This window comes from Micrasema longulum, unplaced genomic scaffold (genome assembly GCF_059751315.1).
Source record: "Micrasema longulum isolate JH-2025_06_02 unplaced genomic scaffold, ASM5975131v1 h1tg003492l, whole genome shotgun sequence".
NCBI classification, from domain to species: domain Eukaryota; kingdom Metazoa; phylum Arthropoda; class Insecta; order Trichoptera; family Brachycentridae; genus Micrasema; species Micrasema longulum.
Window position 1 is genome coordinate 6995 of NW_028280547.1, and position 21419 is coordinate 28413.

Genomic DNA, 21419 nt, shown 5'->3' on the forward strand with positions numbered 1-21419 from the left:
CCCTAACTTGATTTCCATTTTCTAAAAGTGAGCTATTTACAAATCGTTGAAAATGGTCTCCAAAATTAAAATGTTTGGGTAAATTATAAGAACGTTAATATTTCTTTAAAAAATAATAATATATATTAACCGACGCGTTTTTATTAAAGTCATTAACCATGAAGTTTTATAAAATAAATATTATCAAATTTAAATAGGTACTAACAAATCCACTTTAATTTTACAGTGCCGCGTAGATTAAGATGATATGTGTGAAATAGGCTATTCTCCGTCGGGTATCACGTGGCTGGTTTGTTTATTTGGAAATTTTTGTATTAATAAACATACTTAAGTATCGTAACAGAGCAAAAATACAAAAAAATAAATTTAATTTTGACAAAAGACAGTATTACGAATCGAAGGAACTATCTCAACAAAAAAATACAGCCACCGCGTACACATAACTCTGTGCGTTGAAAAATACACGAACCATGTTTTTTTAACGTTTCCCATATTTTTTTTTGTATTTTATTAAAAAATAATAGATCAATAAACCTTTTTGAAAAAATATTGTTTCAGAAAAGACATTTATTTATGGATGCAAAAATAATTTTCCTTTTTTTTACACCACAGCAGGCCAGAAGGTCCAATCAATGAGGTATTTTACAGCACAGAACATCAGCGCTTGAGGAAGATCATATTTAATTGTTGTGATCTCACTGGAAATCGAACCCGCAACCTTCCGTGCATGAGTCAAGCGTCTTAGCCATTACACCGCGAAAAAAAAAATCGTCAACAATAATGTGAAGCGACGTCTTACAATGATACTTTTTATTACTTTTTAATTTAAATCTTATAAAGATGACAACATAATAAAACGATTTCATAAAAAAAACAGCGTTTTCAACAGTCAGTAGGAGTATAAATTTCAAAATAGTCGACATCCGTTCCATCAGGTGTCCCACAATGTTCACATATTTGACCCCTGTTTTTTACATCCATATAAATTATATTAATTTTTAATGTATCGAAAAAAAAGGTGGTTTATATATAATCTGTTTCTACTGTAAGGAAAATCAGCTATTTCTAAATATCGATAAATGTCTTGAGATGTTATTCACAAGGAATAAAAATACATTGTCTACGATCATAAATTATCTAGAAAATCCGTAAGCCGCTTAACATAAGCCAAAAAATTGGGTGTATTAATGGATAGTAAACTTACATTTCAAGATCAAGTAAATGCAAGAGTCGAAAAAGTTCATTAACTGCTGGGTTTATAATGCGCATTTCAAGGCCATTCTCATCCCCACATACTCTTAAGCTGATTTCTTTGCTCATGTTCGTAGTCTATTGGAATTTGATCAATGGTATTTGTCAACCTCAATACGAACTATATATTCATCAGATTAAATGTATCAAAAAAATAACTCAAAACATTGAATATCGCTTTGTTAATGTTGATAATGACTATAATGTCCACTGAAAAAAGCGACTTAAAAGGGAAATATCACGTTTTTTTAAAAAAAATACTGTCCAGTAAAAAAATATTTTGTTGTTACTATTAGTTATTAGTAGCATAAAAAATATTTTTGAATTTGTAATTTTGAATTCTCGCAAAACCAGCCATTCCATCGGCCACGCCCTTTATACGTCACGATTCATGTTTATTTGTTCCTGACCATTCAAATTTGTTGAGTACAGTGTCACAAATCTTGACGTTACAACTATCAAGGCCAAACATGTCGCGTTTTTCTAGTAATGTATTTAAAAATATATATTATTTAAATTTAAACATGAAAACATTTCTCTACAATATCCGTAAATAAATTATTATAAAAAATCCATTTCATATATTTGTATCGGTATTCGTAGTGTGTGATATTTCCCTATTATGATTTAGTTTTCTTTTATAAAATTTTGAACGGTTTTATAGACTCATCATACCCAATAGATTCAACAACATTAGATTACGTTATCCCCTTCATCGTAGTAGACTAGTAAAAACAATGAATTAGACTATGCCCTGATTATAATAACGACTGTCAAGAAATATACATCAGTATGTACGCATATCAAAGATTTATAAATGGTTTTTTTTAATCCACCCTTTTTCTTTTTCTTAGATCACAGCTCGTATTTTGTCGTATGTTATCTAAATACCAAATGAAAAAATATTTCTTTCTCAGTTTTTTTTATAATTCAGACTGAGTGATTCTTAATGTCAGTTGAAATATCCGTTAGTTAAATAATCAATGTTGCTTAAGTATATGGGATTTCGCGGTCGTTGCAAATAATACCACAATTTTAGATTCCCCTTTAAGTAGCAAGCCGCAGCCATTGCAGCGTTCTGTGTAGATAGAAAAGGTTCCAGTCGACATTTAGCCTACATAAACATGCAATATTTCCTCCGTTAAATCCTTCACAATTACGTCCTCGGCTATTCTAGCCCGTTAAACCTTCCGTAATTGCTCAAGACTTTCCTTTTACGGCACGTGAGGGCTGAAGTGTAATACGGCGGTCTATTTACGGCGGCGTTAATGCATGTTCTTCTTTATCTTTATGGCAATATACATTTTAATGTTATACATAACCCTTGTAATAATTCTAAAGGGAGCTTACGAATGTGTAAAAAGAACAGCAAGTTTATTAGTATGTTGTTATAAAAATAATTTATTATCTTATGCGTTTATTTTTGACGACAAAAGCATTGAATAATTTAGTTATTAGTTTATTTATTTGACGATCAATAAAAATTTATTTAATACAACCAAATATTGGCTAAATATTCTTGCTTAAAGTAATACCTAACTATATATCTACTCTATCTTCCATAACTTATTAAAAAATACAAGAGTTACTAGATGCTCTAACCTGATGCTGTAAAAAAATAAAATATTACAACCTTCGGTCAAAGAGGATTGGCCTACTACTTGGTCAAAGTGTACAATCTACTTCCATTATCCATAAGGAGAATGAGTAAGTACTCACAATATAAAATTGCTATTAAGAAATGGTTAATGGAGGTGGGTTGCACACGGGTCGATGAGTGGATCAAGCCAAATAGGTAAAATGTGTATACTGTGTATGAAATTTGGTCTATTGGTCTATTTAAATTAGTTATATTTTTTATGATTGTTTTAGTTTATATTGCTTATTATGTTAATGATAATTAGGTTAATTAGATAAATTACGTTTTTTAAAAATTATTATTGTTATGTTAACTTTGTTAAATAACTAATTAAAGGCATGTTTCACTTATTGTAAAACGTTTCCCTCGGCACGGGACACCCCAGTGAGGGAACATTATTCTGTATAAAAATAATAATACAAACAATCTAAAAGTAAAAATAAATAAATATCTTTGTTCACATTAACCTCAATATACCTTACCGTAACTTGCGTACTAATGATGTCTTTGCTGTGAACAAAAATAGAACTAATGTTGGGTTTTAAAAAAAAATAAATTATACGGTAGTGGCTTTATTATTTACCTTGCTTATAATAAACAAGGTTTATATATATAAAAAGGTGGATTTTTCTGAATTAAATTTATCTAAACTGTTAGGATCAGGAGATCAGAATCAGATCAGATCAGGGATCAGAATCACATATGGAGTTCCGGGCTCGATTCCCGGTGAGAACACAAAAAATAATTGTGATTTTTCTCAAGCCTGGGTGATGTAATTCACCACTGTAATTGGGCCTCCTGGCCGGTGTTGTGGTGCAAACAAAAAAAACTGTAAACAGTAAATATTTTTTTTTTTTCTTTTTTTTCTTACTATTATTTTTGTTTATATATCTGTGTGGATTTAAGTACGAATATGTTTTATTTTATGTTTACTTTTTAGACACCAGAAGTATATATCAAATCATGTAAATGAATGCCTCGACACGGGTTGTGCCCAGTGAGGTATTCGTATAAAAAAATTGTTATGTAAAACGTGAAATAAAAAATAAACAAATAAATAAAATAAATAAGAGTTGATAATTAACTCAAATTTTGGCATTATATTAAAAACATAACTAAAGAAACGAGAAAAAAGTAGGGTCCTGAGAAAGAATTTTTTAAAAAAAGGTCGATATAAATTCAAGTATTCCAATCAATTGTATTGCCCCACTTGAACTGTGTCTATACGGTCCTGTTTCTTGAAAACGATACAGAATTTTGAAAAAAAGTACAGTTTCTCAGAACAGGGCAGTGAGAGTGGTATTAAAGTGTGGTCCATATCAGAATTAAATTCATGTAAGAGAAATTAAATATACTGAGTACGAAAAAGAGAATTCTGTTCAATACCCTGACTTTTATTTACAAGTTGAAAAACGAACCACTCCTGAGTACATGTCAAAAAGTATTTGATGCAATTAAGATTTTCACAAGTACAGATCGAGAAGTGGATTTAATTTTAGGCTTCCCAAGATGAGACTGACTGGAACTCGAAACAAAACTTAGTACAAAGGTTTAAAAACGTTTAATTTAATAACATTCAAAATATTAGAGTATCCTGTACTTTCTCAATATATTACAAAATATACACATCAGATTTATTATATAGGAAAGAAAAAAAAAGGTCATGTAAAATGAACATACATATTACAATTAGGAAATTGCCCTCCTAAGAGAAATCCCAATGTCATGAAATATATTGACATCCGAGGCGATACGATTGAATAACACGATTGCTTTAATGACGGAAAGTCTCTGGGAAGCTAAAAGCGTCTCTACTTTTTGAGAAAAATGCTTATTGTATATTTGGCATAGGGAAACATTATTTGTTTGTTGTGTAGATAAATTCAGGTTATGTAAATTGCAGTTGATTGTAGTGTTTGTAAATTTAGTTTATCTTCAAATTAAAGTTCATTTGTAAACTAAATAAATAATTGGCCCCGGGCATTGAATCCGGCAACGACAAAAGCACGATTTTCGATCTTCCTCTGCTTTTAGATTATTTTTGTCTTGCATCGAACTACCCGCACTAACACTGGCGTCTTTTGTTTATTTATTTATTTGTACATCGACGGTTCAAAAAACCCTTTAAAAAAAACGTTTTACAGAAATAGTCGCAGCAGTGCACGGTAATTATAACAAGAAGTACATAATATAAAATATAATAGAATAAATAAAACTAAACAATTTAGTGAGCATATAATATAAAAAACGAAAAAAGGTGCTTTTTACATGTAAGTAGAAACAAAGATTTTTTAAAGTACACATATAAGTAAAACGAGTTAAGTTATTTATAAAATTAAGGCATGGTGATCAGATTCTTTGATATATAACATGAGCAAAAAATAAAACATTAATTAATTAAAAACACGAAATTTTGTTTTTAAAAATCCTCCAAACAAAAAAGTGCGGTCAAAGGCGAATTCAGCTCTTAAATTATTATGCAAAGTACTACTTTTCAGTAAAGTCGTACTTTAGTAGGGAGTGAAGTATCAATTTAAGATATAACAAAGGGAGCCGTTTGGCATAGAGAAAAGAGGTTTCTAGTGGAGGAATGGCAGAAAATAAGAAAAAGAAGGAATCAAATTAAAAACCAGTTTTAATGAGCGCCAAACAGAAAGGTGATTTATTAAGGCATCAGTTCTGCCCGCCTATTCATTACGTATACTCTATTCCTTTTCGAAAGCTTTGACCAACACTATCTATAGACTACATATATTTCTTATTATACTATATTCTTTTGGATGATTTAATTATAAACTACTTACTATGCTTTGATACCTCATTAACGTTCAATAGTCACACTGTCAATGTAAGTTGTTATGCTCCCAAGATGTTGGGATTTGTGATATATATATAATTTTAAACACTTCGCAGAATTAAACACCATGAAACTTTTGTATACAGCTTTAGTGCATAGCATTTTGGAGAGTGGTGCGGTGATGTTGGAGCCTGAGGAAGTTACATTTCTTCTTGACCTGTACATGAGGCGTATGATGAGTATGGCGTTTAAACTTCTGAATGGGTTAATTTATTATCCCAACATTTATTATGGAGTGCATACATTTATTTGTACAACTATTTAGAGCTCGGCAACACAGACCATTTGCTTATCTTGAATTCATGACAAATTTACCGCTGATGATACTAGTGGGGGAGGGGCGGGGGGGTGATGGGTCTTTTAAACAGCCTAACGAGAGAGGTGGATAATGTGCATTAGTGACTTATTCGTCATTGTTTACTATTGTTTTTATGGACTACATGTAATGTAAGAGACGCCCCTTCTTTATTTACATTTAAGTCAAGATTGGAATGTCACTATCTAAATATTTAAGTTGTTCCTTTATTTTTCTCCTTTCCTTCCCATCCCCTCTCCTCTCTTCATAGTAAAGTGTCAATTTTTCAATTTTTTTTTTAGTTATCTTTGTTTTTAATTTTGTATAAAATTATAAGTTTCCATATGTCCATGTACTTGTAATTTTCTCAAACTGAACGACTGTAGGAAGAAATTGCCTTAAGGCAATATGCCCGCCCTTATATGTATGTATATTGTATATGTATATAAATTGTTAAATAAATAAATAAAATACCTTAATATACTATTGTGCACAATCATATGGGTATATTATAATTTGCAGTCATGCTGTATTGTACATTTAAATAAAATAAATATTTATTCCAACTCAACACAGGACTTTGGTATAGATTTAGGACATGTGTTCACATTAATTTAAGTATTTTAAATTCATTGTATTTTAATGAATTTAAATGTTTTTTTTTTCACCACAACAGGCCAGGAGGCCCAATTACAGTGGTGAATTACATCACAGAATACCCAGGCTTGAGAAAAATCACAATTGATTTTTGTGTTTTTACCGGGAATCGAACTCGGAACCTTTCGTGTGTGAGTCAAGCGTTTTGACCTCTACACCACGGAGGCCGCCTAGTAAGTAAGTAGTAAGTAGTTCAATTATTGTTTCTAAATAAATAAATATCTGAAGATGAAGGTAATTAATTATTTAAGAGATGATATTTTTTTAAAGTTTATTTTAATTCATGCCCATGTAATGCATAGTAGTCATAATATTGAAATACTCAAATAAACAATGGTTTATATACGACGGTGTTATATACGTCAACTATGTATATAGAACTAATCTGTAAATTTGAAAAGATTGGTTTTGTTTTTTAATAGGATCGAATATAATTTATTTTTTAAATAAGTGGAGCGCAGATTTATGATCTAGTCACCTATTTCCCGATTAAAAGCTAAGCTTTGAAATGCGAGGAAACCGAAAGATACCTATTAATACACACAAACTCTTTGTTTGGGCTTTTGTTGTGTCACGATTTGCAGCGATAAAAGATCCATTTAAAAAGTTTACAGTAATGAAAAGAAAATGCAGTTACAACAAAGAAAAATAGGGTATTCTTGCATTTCCCCACACGCCGTAAATCGTTTCAATCAACGCTTTAAGTTCCGTAAACTGTTGCAGATATACATTTTTCTGACAGCTAAATTGACGTGTCAGTTTCTCCTTTCAGAAAGTGCAACTTAATATAAAAATTCTCACTCAAATACTTGACTCGAGTCCCCCTAGCAGTTAATATGTTGCAGGATATAAAAGTTACATTGCAAGTTTAACCTTTAACCGACAGTTAAAGGAATAAATTTCGTAAGTATTATCTGCCGCTCGAGTTTACAAACTTTGTTTAAGATTTACATGCTACTCTAAAATTTAAAGATTGCATGGAAGTTTAATCTCGGTCTCGTAGTTGACTTATTGAATTTGTGTAGAATAATCCCTCGGTAAGGGTTGACAAGAGAGTGTGGCACCCGCTGGTCGGCTGGTGGGATTTCATTTCCTTAAGATGAGGGGTTCGCAGTTCCATCGCCAAACTTCTCCTGCGTACGAGTGATAAATCAGTTTCCTCCTCCTTTATGCACTGGAGTGCGAGTAAGCTACTAAAAAAAATAAAATAAAAATTAAATCTGTTATTTGTAGTGAACCGACATGTATTCATACGAGTGTTGTATTTATTTTGTTTTCAGGGATATAGAATATATGTAGTTAAGTAAGCAGTAATTATTATTAAACTGTGTAGGGCATCCCCAACAGCCGTGAGGTTGGCAGAGCCGAACATCGCTTTGGCCCGCAACGCGTAATCCGATGCAACGACAGCTCGGACAAGTTATTAAACGTCGTGCATTGGAAGAACATTCACATTTCATCTAAGCATTTGGCAAACAATAATTTATTTTACAAATGTGTATACTTTTAATGCCAAATTAAATAGATTCCATGAATCCATGTATACATATTTAGTGAAGGGTGTTGTTCCTATAGAACAAACCTTTTGAACTTTTTCAAATATGGCGAGGGCTAATGAAATCGTCAGTATAATTATTATATAAAGCAGTAACTTTATGATTTTCTTGTTATATTATAAACCTTTAAAATATTTTCTTTTTACATTAAAAAAAAGAAACTTCTACTGAACGCGTTAAAAATATTTTTTCGTGATTGATTTGGTGTTTATTTTGTAAAACTCCATATTAAAACTTATAATATAGGAAATCAAACAATGATTTGAGTCTACTGAACACTTTATTTTATTTTTACAAATATAAAAAAAATATTATTTTATTTTATTAACATATACATTTGCTTTTAGAAAACTTATAATATGAAAAAATTTAAAGGAATTATTTTTAAAAAAACGTACATTTTTTTACCCAAGATTAAGAATAAAAAATTAAGCCTAAACATTATAAAACTTATAATAAAAGAAATCAAACACTGATTTGAGTCATAATTCGTTTGGAAATGCCCTTACAAGGCGAAACAATTGTCACGAAATTTTTGTTTTTATATTTGTAAAAATAAAATAAAGTGTTCAGTAGACTCAAATCAGTGTTTGATTTCTTTTATTATAAGTTTTATAATGTTAAGGCTTAATTTTTGATTCTTAATCTTGGGTAAAAAAAATGTATGTTTTTTTCAAATAATTCCACCAAATTTTTTCATATTATAAGTTTTCTAAAAGGCAATTGTATATGTTAATAAAATAAAATATCATTTTTTCAAAAGATAATTTTAAAGATGGCTGACACAATAACAAATATGATTATCTTGTATCAAGACAAGAAACTTTGCCTCAAGAAATATTTTTTTATTTTGTTGAATAACTGTACATTTGCATTTGCACATTAGCGGGTTTATTGTCAAATTAGGACCAAACAACAAAATAAGATTTTAAATTTGTTGTTTAAATACGTATGTGAAAAAAAAACTAAAATATATCTAGCAAAATATGTAAAAATAATATGAATACCGAAAAGCAAAGTTGCTGTAGAAACATCTTCAATAGTGGATGTAAGATGATACACATTATATAGTTGTACTGTATTTGTACATTATTATTTATTTAATAAATAAAGGGAGCTGCATTATATAAGTACATGTAGAGTATTTCTGTCACGTGTGACAAGAAAGTTAAGGTGATCAGTCTAACGCCTCAGGCGCCAGTCCAGTGAAATATTGCAGCATAAAACCACCCTGTAAATAAATATTTCATCAAATATTGAATCGAACCTAAAACCTCAAACGCGGTAGGTGAACACTCTAACGCTTTTATTATGAGGTAGATTTTTCTCTATTAGATTTTCCAATTCAGGATTTTTATCTGAGAGTAGTCATCGAGTTAAACTGTATTCTTTGTTCGCCCAAATATAGACGAAACGTAGTAAATTTATTGTAAATCGAGAAATTGATCAGTCAGTGTACACACAAAGGTAACGTCGCTATATGTTTTTGTGAAATTCAATTATAAATCTTGATTGTTTTTATGTTAAAAAATATTTTTTGATTCTCCTTGCTTGGGTTCCCTCGTCTACCTATGCGCTAGGAAAAGCTTCCATCACGTAACTCCACTTGCTGATTATGTGACGCTTTGCATTTGGAATATTTCTCTGATTTAAAATGAAATTTTCTGAAACATTTTTTTACGGCTGCAATAAGGGCAAAACGCAGCTGTACATAAATTAAAAGGAGTATTGTGATAATAAAACAGTGCAACATTTGATTTGACAAAACAAACCCACCGTTGTTTTATATTCAAATTTTAAGATAATAGTGACAAGTTTTGACAGACTAAAAAATTTTATAAACTGTAAAGTTTTCACAAACGACTAGTAGATGTGACATTACGTTACCTCGTTGCGCCGGCAACTACTACTACAACTACCATCAAGCCATTTCCCCGTAGGGGTAGGCAGAGAGAATAGACCGCCACACACGTCTATCCTGGCATACATTCCTAGCTTCTTCCACATTCATACATCTTGCCATAGATGCCAAAAATGCAGACTATACGAGTAAGAAAATCGCAAAGAAGGTATCCCTGTTAGGAAGGATAAGGAATAAATTAGACATTAAAACCTCTCTGCTGATATTCAAAAGTATTATCGTTCCCCACATTGATTATTGCTCCAGTATTTTATATTTAAATAATGAAGGAGATCTAAAGAGACTCCAAATAATACAAAACAAAGCGATGAGGATAATATTAAGATGTGGGAGACGAACAAAAGTTAAGAAAATGATTCAACTTCTAGATATCGCGACAATTGATCAAAGAATCAAATTCAATGTTGCTAATGAAATAAAAAAATATATTAAAGGACTAGTTCCGAGATATTTTCAAAATAAACTAAAATATAATCAGTTCTTTCATAACTTTGCAAAAAGAGGATCTAAAAATATAAGACTGGAAAAGAAATCAAAAGCAATGTCCCAGAACTGCCTTATGTACAAGGGAATACAATTATTTGAAATTAAATGTAAAAAGTATATATGTGAAAAATATTAGGTAATATATAGTGTAAATAGTGAATATAATAAATGAAAATGTACATATGAAACACTGAATATTATAAATTAGGATATTAAGTGTATAATAGTGATAAATAATGTTAGAATAAGTATAGATGTAAATATTGTGTTGTAAATATATATTAGACTATGTTAATCATAGAACTAAATAAAATAAATAAATAAAAAATTTAAAAATAGATGCCCTTCGGTTTTGTCTACTTTTGACATTACCAGACTTAAGATTTTGGCTTATTTGATCATGCCACGTCTTCCTTGGTCGTTCTCGTCTCACGTTACCGTTCATTTTTTGCCAAATATACTTGGCTACCCCTCTTTCGCCGTCCATTCATTCTACATGACCAAACCATCTCAGAAACCTTTCCTTGATATTATCTATTATGATTGACTCAGATTTACACTGTCGCTTGATTTCATAATTCGTGACTCTGTTAAACATTGATTTCCCTCACATTCGTCGAAGATATTTCATTTCAACCGCGTTCACTCGGTTTTCATCCTTCCTCTGCCAGTTTCACTTCGATACATAAATGTTTTCCTTTCAAAATATTTTTCTACTCTGCCATATCTTAAAAACATATTTTAAGATACACAAATTCTTCTACTTGTTCGGCGCATCAATGATTAAACAAGTTTTTCTTAATTTCTCGAAAATATTGTACAACTTTGTTTAAACAAAATATGCTTAATTATTTAAAAAAAAAAAAAACTTTCCGTCATGTTTCTGTAAGTAAATATAAATATATAATCACTTACTGACTACTACATCTACACGCAAATACTAAAATACACGATCACCTTTACCATTACCCTAGTATACATAGTATTTACGTAAAAATAGGTTAGGAAGAGGAGGGGCTTGGAAGTTGAAAGTTAAAACAATTGTTTTTTTTTTAAATAAAAAAGTGGGCTGTATTGAAACATTTGATTATTTATTAGGGGAACACCTATTGTTGTTTAATTAAAGTCCTTTTACTGACATTCATTAAAAGGTTTGACCACAGAGTTGATGCTTTGAACATAAATAATATTTCCTTTTTGTTATCAATAAAAATATCAAAAGTAACATTGATTTATTAATCTCTTTAAAAATAAGAAAACGTTCATTAACCGACGTTGCCGGTGCAACAATAATTAGTATTTTAGTAAAATTTAAGGTTTGTGATTGTAAAATCAGTGACAACTCAGATATTGATAGAGCAGTTCGATTATAATGAGCGTTTGAAAAAAGAAATTTTGGGAAAAAATGGAAAAATTTAACGTGAATGTTCTCGATAGATGATTTTCGGCAATTTTAATAAATGCCTAACTCAACAAAAACGACTAAAACTGTTTCATTTTATTTTTGTAACTAATCACTATCAGGAAAGACAGTTTACAACTGGTTTGCAGAATTTTATCGTGGTTTTAACGAATTTCATGAAGGTCGATCAAAATCGTTTGCTGTGTACAACACAAATAAAGAGGATAATCATGTGCAGTACACACACATACGCACACACTCTTTTATACCTAAGAATTGTTTTCCTACTTGTTGTTCTGATATGTTTGTTGTTTTGTATTCTGTTGCCTTTATAAAATATGCAAAATAAAAAATAAAATGTGACTTACTAAGAGATAGAAGCATCCAGCATATATTACTTGCGACTACAATACATTCGATATTGTGCAAACATTTGCTGTAAAAAAGGATCTGCTCCCAATGGATTCGCCATAACTTGACTGAAGTCCATGTTGAAATGTCCATACTTCTTAAATTTTTATTTATCTTGATTTTACAAAGAAAAAGAGCTATATATAATGTTATGAAAAAAAAAATCATAATTACTATTTCCTTGTTCGCCCCAAGTGGTGCAAAGGGGGGACGCTTTTTAAATATATATTTTTTAAATAAGTATTTTCGCACTCATGAAACAGACTGCTGAGTGCAGTATATCTTGATCACCTTTTCAAGAAGGTTAGGTGATCAGCCTTACGCGTTTTATGCTGGCCCAGAGACAGCGAATTATTGTAGGGGAAAAACAATATTTCATCGTAATATTTCATGACAACCTTGACAGTAATCAAACACGGTATCTCAAGCGTGATACACACATAACAGTATTCTTCGTCTACCTGAACACCGACAAACATAATTATAGTAAGTAATTATAGAGTAACAAGCAAAGCAAACCAAAAAATCATGTAAAAACATATTTTACAAATGATGATTATGAAACTTTATAAACAACAAAAATACTTAAGGCTTTTTACGAGAAATAAGAAAAAGAAAAATTACTTACTAAATTCAAATTAGGTAAAAAAAATAATTGAAATTAAAAGCTTTCTTGACAATACGACTGCTCACAATAAATTAAAACAACTTATCCAATAAGTTTGAGAAAGTCACCCCGCTTTGTTTCCTCCCCTATCCCTTAAAAAGCGACGTAGGTAACTCTAAATGACAAGTTTTGAAAAAACATGAAATTGGACTCAGTATGACGTCGCTCGGCCCAGATAACAAATTGATTATGATTAAGTGTATTCAAATCACAACGGGGTTGTTCTGCGCAGTACGGGGGTAGTCTATCTTTGTACACCGACAAGGGCGTAGAGCAGCTTTGAAAATAAATAACATAAAATAAATATTATGCACTAGTTTCATGATTTTTTTGTTTTGAATTATACAAATACATATAACCCTTTAAAATAAATATTGTAAACAATAATTATGCCGACCGGCTGAAAGACGCAATTTCTTTTTGTCATGAGATAAAAATGCCATGAAGGAACATTTGTGTTTTGAAACTGGTTGCCAGAAATATATTTTTTTTTCCAAAAATATAAATACTTGTCGGGCTTATTGCAACAAGCAAAATCTTCCAGACAATAAAAAACAGACTGACCAAAAATAAATAATTTTATTACTATTTATTTAAATTGTTAATTGTTCTGAGGTAGCAACTTATTTTTTGAAAAGCCTATTTAAAATACGAAAGAAAAATAAATAAAATTTTAAGGCCAAAATTAACTCTGACATAATTGTCAGTTTTCAAACCGAAGGCTAGTTGCTGGTATATAAATATATGGCAGTATCTAGCCGTTCGGGTTGAATACTTGGGGTTATTACAGTGCATTCGTAAAACCACGTAACCTATGAGATTTGGTAAATTTTTATATTTTTTCCTCCTATCTACCTGAGAGCAATTATCGATGTATCGATATAACTGGCTTTGTAATACGTAAGTAGATATAGATGGACGGAAAGTTAACCATACAGTCTTAGGAACTGTCAAATTTTGTATAAAGTCACGTTCAAGCCAGCACTTTTTGCTATAATTGCAATTTAGTTAAACTTTTAATCGGTTTAGATGCCTATTAATAATTTAAAAAATTCAAAAAAGAAATAATTTAATTTTAATTTAGCATTTTTTGCAAAGTAAAGTTCCGGCTACACTTATATTTATTAGGTCACACTAGACATTTATTGATTGAATTTGTTATATAACATCTGAGATGACGTAATGAATACACGCATTGACTGGTCAGTAGAGCATACCGAGGTGGATAAAGATAATAGGAAAGTTACGTATACTGTCTCGGTATATACCGATGAAGATATAACTCCACCATTATATTATTATGAGACAAAATTCCATAATGAACGCTACTGATATCTCAGCACCGAATCCCTTACACCCGGGTCCTCCATTCCCCGCTGTGGCCTTCCAGGGGTTAATGACAAGTGAGTTTGCATTTCAAGAAAGGGGTTGGATTTCGTGTCGATTTTAGTTTTTCTTCATTCCTTAGGAATTTTCAGGGGTGATATCAACAAATGAGATGACTTTTCTGTACTTTTGACTACAGTCGTGCGTACTATGAAGACGTTTTTTATGGAGCCAGCCTGGGGAGAAACATTATTGAAAAACTTTCCACTTTCATTAATTTTCCCCTTTACACCTTTAAAATGAATTAATATTTCAACAGCCAGCAAAACTTTTATTTGATTAATTTGCCGTGATTCTTCAAACTTTGTATTTAGCCGTTCGTTATAATGAAAATGATAAAGAAGCTTAAGCTCATTGGTTGAGCCGATAATTTGTTTCGATGTATTTTAGCCAGAAGAATCATATGTAAGTAGATACTGGCTAATTTTGGTTTTGTGAGGTTGCTACAACCGACGGGATATTTTGTTGGTTTGGCTACACTGTTTGTCCCGCGCTCTTCTCTTCGCTTTGTTGACGAGTTATGTTTGCACACATTTTGATTTGTTGAAAAGTATTTTCGCAATTCCGTGAAAGTTATTATAACTTCACCTCTAATCGCACAACGCCGCAAACATTTATCATCAATCCGTCGCCGTTCACATCATCCGCCGCCTCTAGACAAAATTGTGTGCCAGCAGTGTTCCTGGATCACCAACTACCCTGATAGCGTGAGCTGATCGCCGACAAGGAAAAGAAATCAACAACAGGTTAGTCAGTGTTATTATATGTTGATTTTCTCTGGTCTGAGTACATTTCTAACAGATTATTAACTGCATCCGCTAGCTCATATCGTCAGCTTGGAGAATTAATGTACTATCCGCTATCATAAATTTATTTTTAAAACGCAAGGTGAATTCTATTTACCCAAATTCACCACTCATAACATTTCAAAGTTCTTCTTCAAGTTTCATGTATAATTTGGTTTGTTTTGATGACAACCATAGAAAGTTCAAAAACGAATGTAGTGCGCTCTAGTAGGAAATATCGAAAAGGTGGACCTGAGTTGATCGCGCTTTAGATGTTTCAAGAGATTCCTAACCAATGCTGCTTTAACTTCACATTTGCGACATTTACAGCCACGTGGTGATACGGTGCATGATACGAGACGTGCCCTTCTTTTTGTCAGGACTCCCACTAAACTAATATTTCTTCTTCTTTGTTGGCTCTAATCAAGCCTTGGCCTCCTTCTCTTCTAATTTGCAACTTGTAAATGCTGTACTGCCTCTATCTTTACGTTGTCCTCCCACCTCAGACTAGGTTTTCGAATCCTTCTATCCTCTGGACTCCAATCATGATTCTCCTAGGTATCAGCCCATTTGGCATTCTTTGTGCATGTCCAGCCCACTTCGACCTGAGAGTTGAGATACTGAGGACTTAACAAATTATGTAAATTCTCTCCTTCCTTTACGAGACCACACATTCGGGGAAGAACTCTCCTTTTAAATAAATCCAATTCGTTTAACATGCAAATATCAAAATACACCGTCAACTTCATCACGCATCGGAACATGTTAAAACTTTGCATGTTATAAAATATTTTCAAATGTTTACTGTGGTGATTGAGAAGATGGCGGTGTATTTTAATATTTAAATGTTAATATAGTGAGAGTTTTGACGAAAAGACGGGTACTTCTCGAAACCGGAATTTTTTAAAACGTTGGTAAGTGGTTAAAGACTAATACAGTATTGACGAACATTACTTAATGTCAAAAAGCTTATTTTCCAAACAATATTCTGAATAAGATTGGGAACCAATTCAGTTTATTTTTACTCATGAATATTTTATGTCTTAGATGTTCCTTATTTTTTAATGCGTATAAGAGAAACAAGAACTTTTTAAAAATAAGCATTGGGAAATGTAATTTATACAAGAAAAATAGAATATTATTGAAGGTAAAAAAAATGTAATGTTACAAATGAGATACTAGTTTTCAGTAAAAAAAACATGTAAAATACATTATGAATGATACATTTTTACCAACCTTCCATGTCCATGTCCGCTCCCTAGTTGGAGCATATGGTCTCCACAAAGATCTTTCAGGCATGTCTGTCGGCTGCCAGCTCCTGTGCATCCTCCCGAGTCAGGTTCTTGTCTCGTATTTCTGACATGAACTGCCGACGAACCGTCAGTGAAAATTGCACTATTATTTTGGTAACGTAACCATTTCCACGTGTATTTATCAATTTCTCTGTTACAATGCGCAGAGGTTCTTTGGTTCGGGTCCCGATTAGTTAAGATTTTTCTGGGCCTTTTTTGCTACATGCGTTGTTTTATTAAATTACGCTGAAACAATTCAAATGAAAGAAAATATTTTTAAATGAAACATAAATTACAAAATATCAAAATTTAATCAAAAATAAAAATTACAAAATATACGAATAATAATTTTAAAAATAAATATCAATTAATTGCAACAGAATGGGAAAACATTTTCGAGAAGAAAATATGTAAGTCTCGGCATATACAGGGCTTATGACCTGTTATTAGATAGTTTTTGTGGCCACTTTACACATTGGTAATATTCACCATTTTGCCTATATTTAAACATCGACATTTCCCCAACTCTTCAACCTGTTGATTTTTATGAAAGACTTAAGGCAGATCACCTCACTCACATCAATAAAGGCTTCAACTCTTTTACTTCACAAAAGTCAGCACCACGCTTTTTTTATTTTTTTGTGTTTTTTTATATTTTTATTTTTATTTTTATTTATTAAGGAAAAACGACAGTTGTTATATAAGAATACAAAATTTAAAAAAATAGTACATACATCCAGTTAAAGTTTTTCACAAATATAATAAGAGAACATGTTACATAGTAAAGAGAAAAATAATATATTATATAAGACATGAGAAAAAAAAAGAGCTCTTAAGAAGGTTAAGGGATGAGGAAATAGAGTGAAGGAGTGGAGGAGAGGAATTTTCATAATATAGTTGACCAATTCAAAATTTTGACATTATAATAAAATAAACTTAATTGTTAAATTACTTCACCTGTGACCTCACAAGTTCTAAACGGAGAGTTCTGCTGATTGGTGAGTAAGCTTCCTGGAAACCAGAAATCTATTACATCACTATCATTGGTTGATTTTTAAGAACATGTGACGTAGTTCAAAGAAGATAATATTAATTATAATCATTCTTATTATTTTTTTCGTACGTTTTCGAGAACTTTCGCTTTACAACGAAATACTCTAAAATTGTAAGAAAACTTTTTCTTAATGCAATTTCCCGTACCACTGGATTAAATAAAATTGTTAAAAAATACGCCTACAAAAAAACGCGATCAAATTGGCAATGACAATTGTGACGTCAAGATTCGTAAAATGTACGAAGTCCACGGTCACAAACGACTGTAATCATTTAACTGCATCTTGACGTATTACGTGCGTGGCTAATGCAATAAAACGTTATCGCTAGAATTTAAAATTATACATTTATAGAAAAAAAAGCAACTAATAAGTACATGTTTTTTTTTTCAACACAACAGTATTTCATAGACCCTTATTAATCCATAATTGTAAAAAAAAGTGATATTTTTCTGTTGTATGTATGCTAGACTTGATATTTTTATACAAAATACTCGTATATATTATAAAATGCATATTTTAAAAACAGAATCTTTTATGCTTCCATCGTGTTATCTTTTAATTATTTTGTTTAATTTAAGCTTATAAATACATAGTCCTGTTTATATAAGGTGGTCCATGACCGCAGTTTTCCCCTGATAAGGGGAAGGGAGACTAACACGTGATGAGGATAACACTCAGAGCTTATTCTGAACATCGTGGTTGACACTGGCGTGCGTTCCATATAGGCACATAAGCAGTGCCTACCTTACTAGAATTTTATTAAAACAATAACAAAAAATAAAATAAAATATGCAAGTTACTATTTGTAAAATTTGAAAAATGCGCCAAGTCGTGTACCGTTCCAATCGGCAGGCCGCTAACGGCAGAGGCACGAACTAAAAATGCCTATTTTCTTCACGCATTCGTTCTTGTATACACGATCAATGCGCGTGTGTGTGGGTTATTTTTCAGTTGTATTTACGCGTGCATGAGTTGGTTCAAAGGCAGTGCTTATTTGAATTAAAAAAACGAACACGTTACTGACATCTAGCGATTTTTTCAATTATTATTTAATAAAAGACGATTCAAAACAATGTCAGATAAATAACCTCAAACTGATTTCTTCTTTTACATTCGAGAATAAAGTCCATATTTGTTTTGTTGATGAAAAAATTGAAATGGAGTTTGTAAAACTTGTGATAGTGACGGAAATGTTTGTTTAATCGTTTTAAGAAACAACGCGTTTTCTCGGTTGTCGTTTATGGACAAAAAACTGATTATTAGCAAAGGAAGATGCACTCCTAAATTAAAATTGATACAAAAAAATAATTAAATGTTACATTCTACTGCATGCCCTAGTTAAAAACTCTGTGCATGCGACTGGTGGTTGATAAATAACACTTCAGACAAAGGTCGTTAATTTTCTAATTGCAATGAAATATCTATTCTGTACCTTAGAGGATAAAACACGGGAGTTCATTTGCTGTTTTGAAGTTTCAATAGATTTTTTCGCAATAAGCTATTTTACATGTAAGTAAAACATCGAAGTCCATTACCGTCGTACAAATGCTTTTTTTCCTTTTTTCGGGATTATACTTACAGCCCCGTCACACTATGCTCCTTGCGCTGCTCATCACTATGCTCCTCGCGCTGCCGCCCTCTTGCCCGATGTTGCTTTCTCTGCACACACACTGCTCTACTCACGCAATTAATCGCGACGCTCCGCACTTGTCATTTGTCTTTGCTATACAATCGACGATGAAACTGTGGCAGCGTGCATGCTATGCATTTTTAGTATATATAATTATGTCAACAAAGAAATATACATAATTCAAAAATGACGCGTGGGTCTTTTTTTTTTTTTTTTAATAAAAACCTTTATTAGCTTAAATTTAGAGATGCGCCTTTTGTAAATCGTCCCCTGAAGACCCTCTAGCTGCTGTGACTGAGACCAACAACCATTCTTCATACTCCAGAGATACAATATGTATTCTTGGTGAATTGAAATCACTAAAGAATGATTTCATACATATGCACCAGGAGGTGAAAGATTTAAGAGCTTCCGTTGAATTTTACAGTGTTTCAATGGAACAAATAAACAACAAAATTGAAATAATTGATAAAAAAATCGAAAAAATTGATGCACTTGAGTTGGAAGTCGTACGTCTTGGAAATAGCCTCACGAGAATAGAAAATGAAAACAGTCAGCGGGATCAATACTTCAGAGCATCAAACATTGAAATAGCTGGAATACCTATAACAAACGGAGAAAACCTGTTAAAAGTCATTACTCAAATAAGCAATGTTGTAAATGTTCCCATAAAACCGGAAGATATTGAAGGAATCCATCGGGTGAAACCATGGCGCAGGGATGAGGCTAGTAGTGCATCCGCAACACCTCCACCACCCAACATCGTCGTTCGCTTTTATCGCCGAGCTACCAAGGATGCGTTGCAGTCTGCTGTTCGAGCGCGACGGGGCCTCACCACGACTGATATCGGCCTGACGCTGACTGGACCACCTCGCCGCATATATCTTAATGACCACCTCACACCACTCAACAAAAGATTACTGCACAAAGCCAAGGAATTCAAGACAGCTAATGATTTTTCTTTTGTATGGGTAAAAAACTGTAAAATACATATTAGAAAAAATGAGAGATCACCTCCCATATTAATAAAATATGATACCGACTTTTCAAAAATAATATGACTGTACTTTTCTTACACATTTGTAATTTTATTTTATACTTCCGTATACCGTTCACAGCGGAATTCAACTACATGTTTTTACATAAATTTCTTTTATCCATTTGCTTTTATTGTCAATAATATTTTTTATAATTTTCGTTTACTTTTGCTTTGTATTCGAAACAGTGCAGCATTTTCTTTGTACTACTATAATATGTTTTCTATCTTTACCTTATTTTTGCTTGAAATTTCTTATTTTCTTTGTTCTACTACTAAGTATTCTGGTTTCTTTTTTGCATACTTTTTGTGCAAGCTTGTTTCCATAGAGTTTGATGACTTTTTTCTTTCTAAAATCTTCTTTATGTTTTTTGGAGTGATTATAATGTATTTATTGTTGTATATATTTTACTACTTTGCATCAGTTATCTTCTGTTATCAGGTTATTAAACTACCTATTTATTTTCTTTAAACACCAATATTTTTTTAATGTCATCAAGCGTTCAGCTTTTTTCAAACAATCTCTTGTGCAATCATATACTGACTAAATTTGCCCTACATTTTTCAACTATATCCACTTGTTTATTGGTATTATCTAGCATTCATCATATTCCAATTGATTATTTCCAACTTTTTTTAACAATAATGTATGTCTGTACTATATTTTTGTATACATGTTTAAAAATCTCTTCCCTCCGATGAGTAATCTAACACTATACTATCAAAACACGCGAGGCCTAAGAGGTTAAACTGAGGAATTTCAATTGGGTGTACTAAATAACGAATATAATATTATAGCCATAACGGAAACTTGGCTTAAGGATGGAATAGAAAATAAGGAACTTTTTGATGCACGATACTCAATATTTAGAAACGACCGAAATTATTCCTTAACAAGTCAGTCTCGTGGAGGAGGAGTATTGTTGGGTATTCAACATGAGTTTCAGGCCACTAGAAACCCTAATTGGTTATGCGAAGCAGAATGTGTATGGGCCACTATTCAGCTCAAAAAATCGGATTGTGCGCGGAAACTTCATATAGCATGTGTTTACCTCCCCAAGGGTCCGACCTTCTCTTCTCATGCTTGCAGCTT

At 31.8% G+C, this 21419-nt stretch overlaps 1 protein-coding gene across 1 annotated transcript; it reads left to right on the forward strand.

The window, feature by feature from the left end:
• Positions 1 to 14460: 14460 nt before the first annotated feature.
• LOC148270743 (uncharacterized) lies at positions 14461 to 20351 on the forward strand. Its single transcript, XM_088242241.1, has 2 exons — positions 14461 to 14545; positions 19798 to 20351. Exons 1-2 carry the CDS (start codon positions 14461 to 14463, stop codon positions 20349 to 20351), a joined length of 639 nt encoding a protein of 212 aa, XP_088098367.1.
• Positions 20352 to 21419: the final 1068 nt, after the last annotated feature.

Coding starts and splice junctions, on each gene's coding strand:
- LOC148270743 (XM_088242241.1), top strand. CDS start 14,461: ATGAACGCTACTGATATCTCAGCACCGAATCCCTTACACCCGGGTCCT. Junction 14,546..19,797: donor CTTCCAGGGGTTAATGACAA/GTGAGTTTGCAT, acceptor TTGAGTTGGAAG/TCGTACGTCTTGGAAATAGC.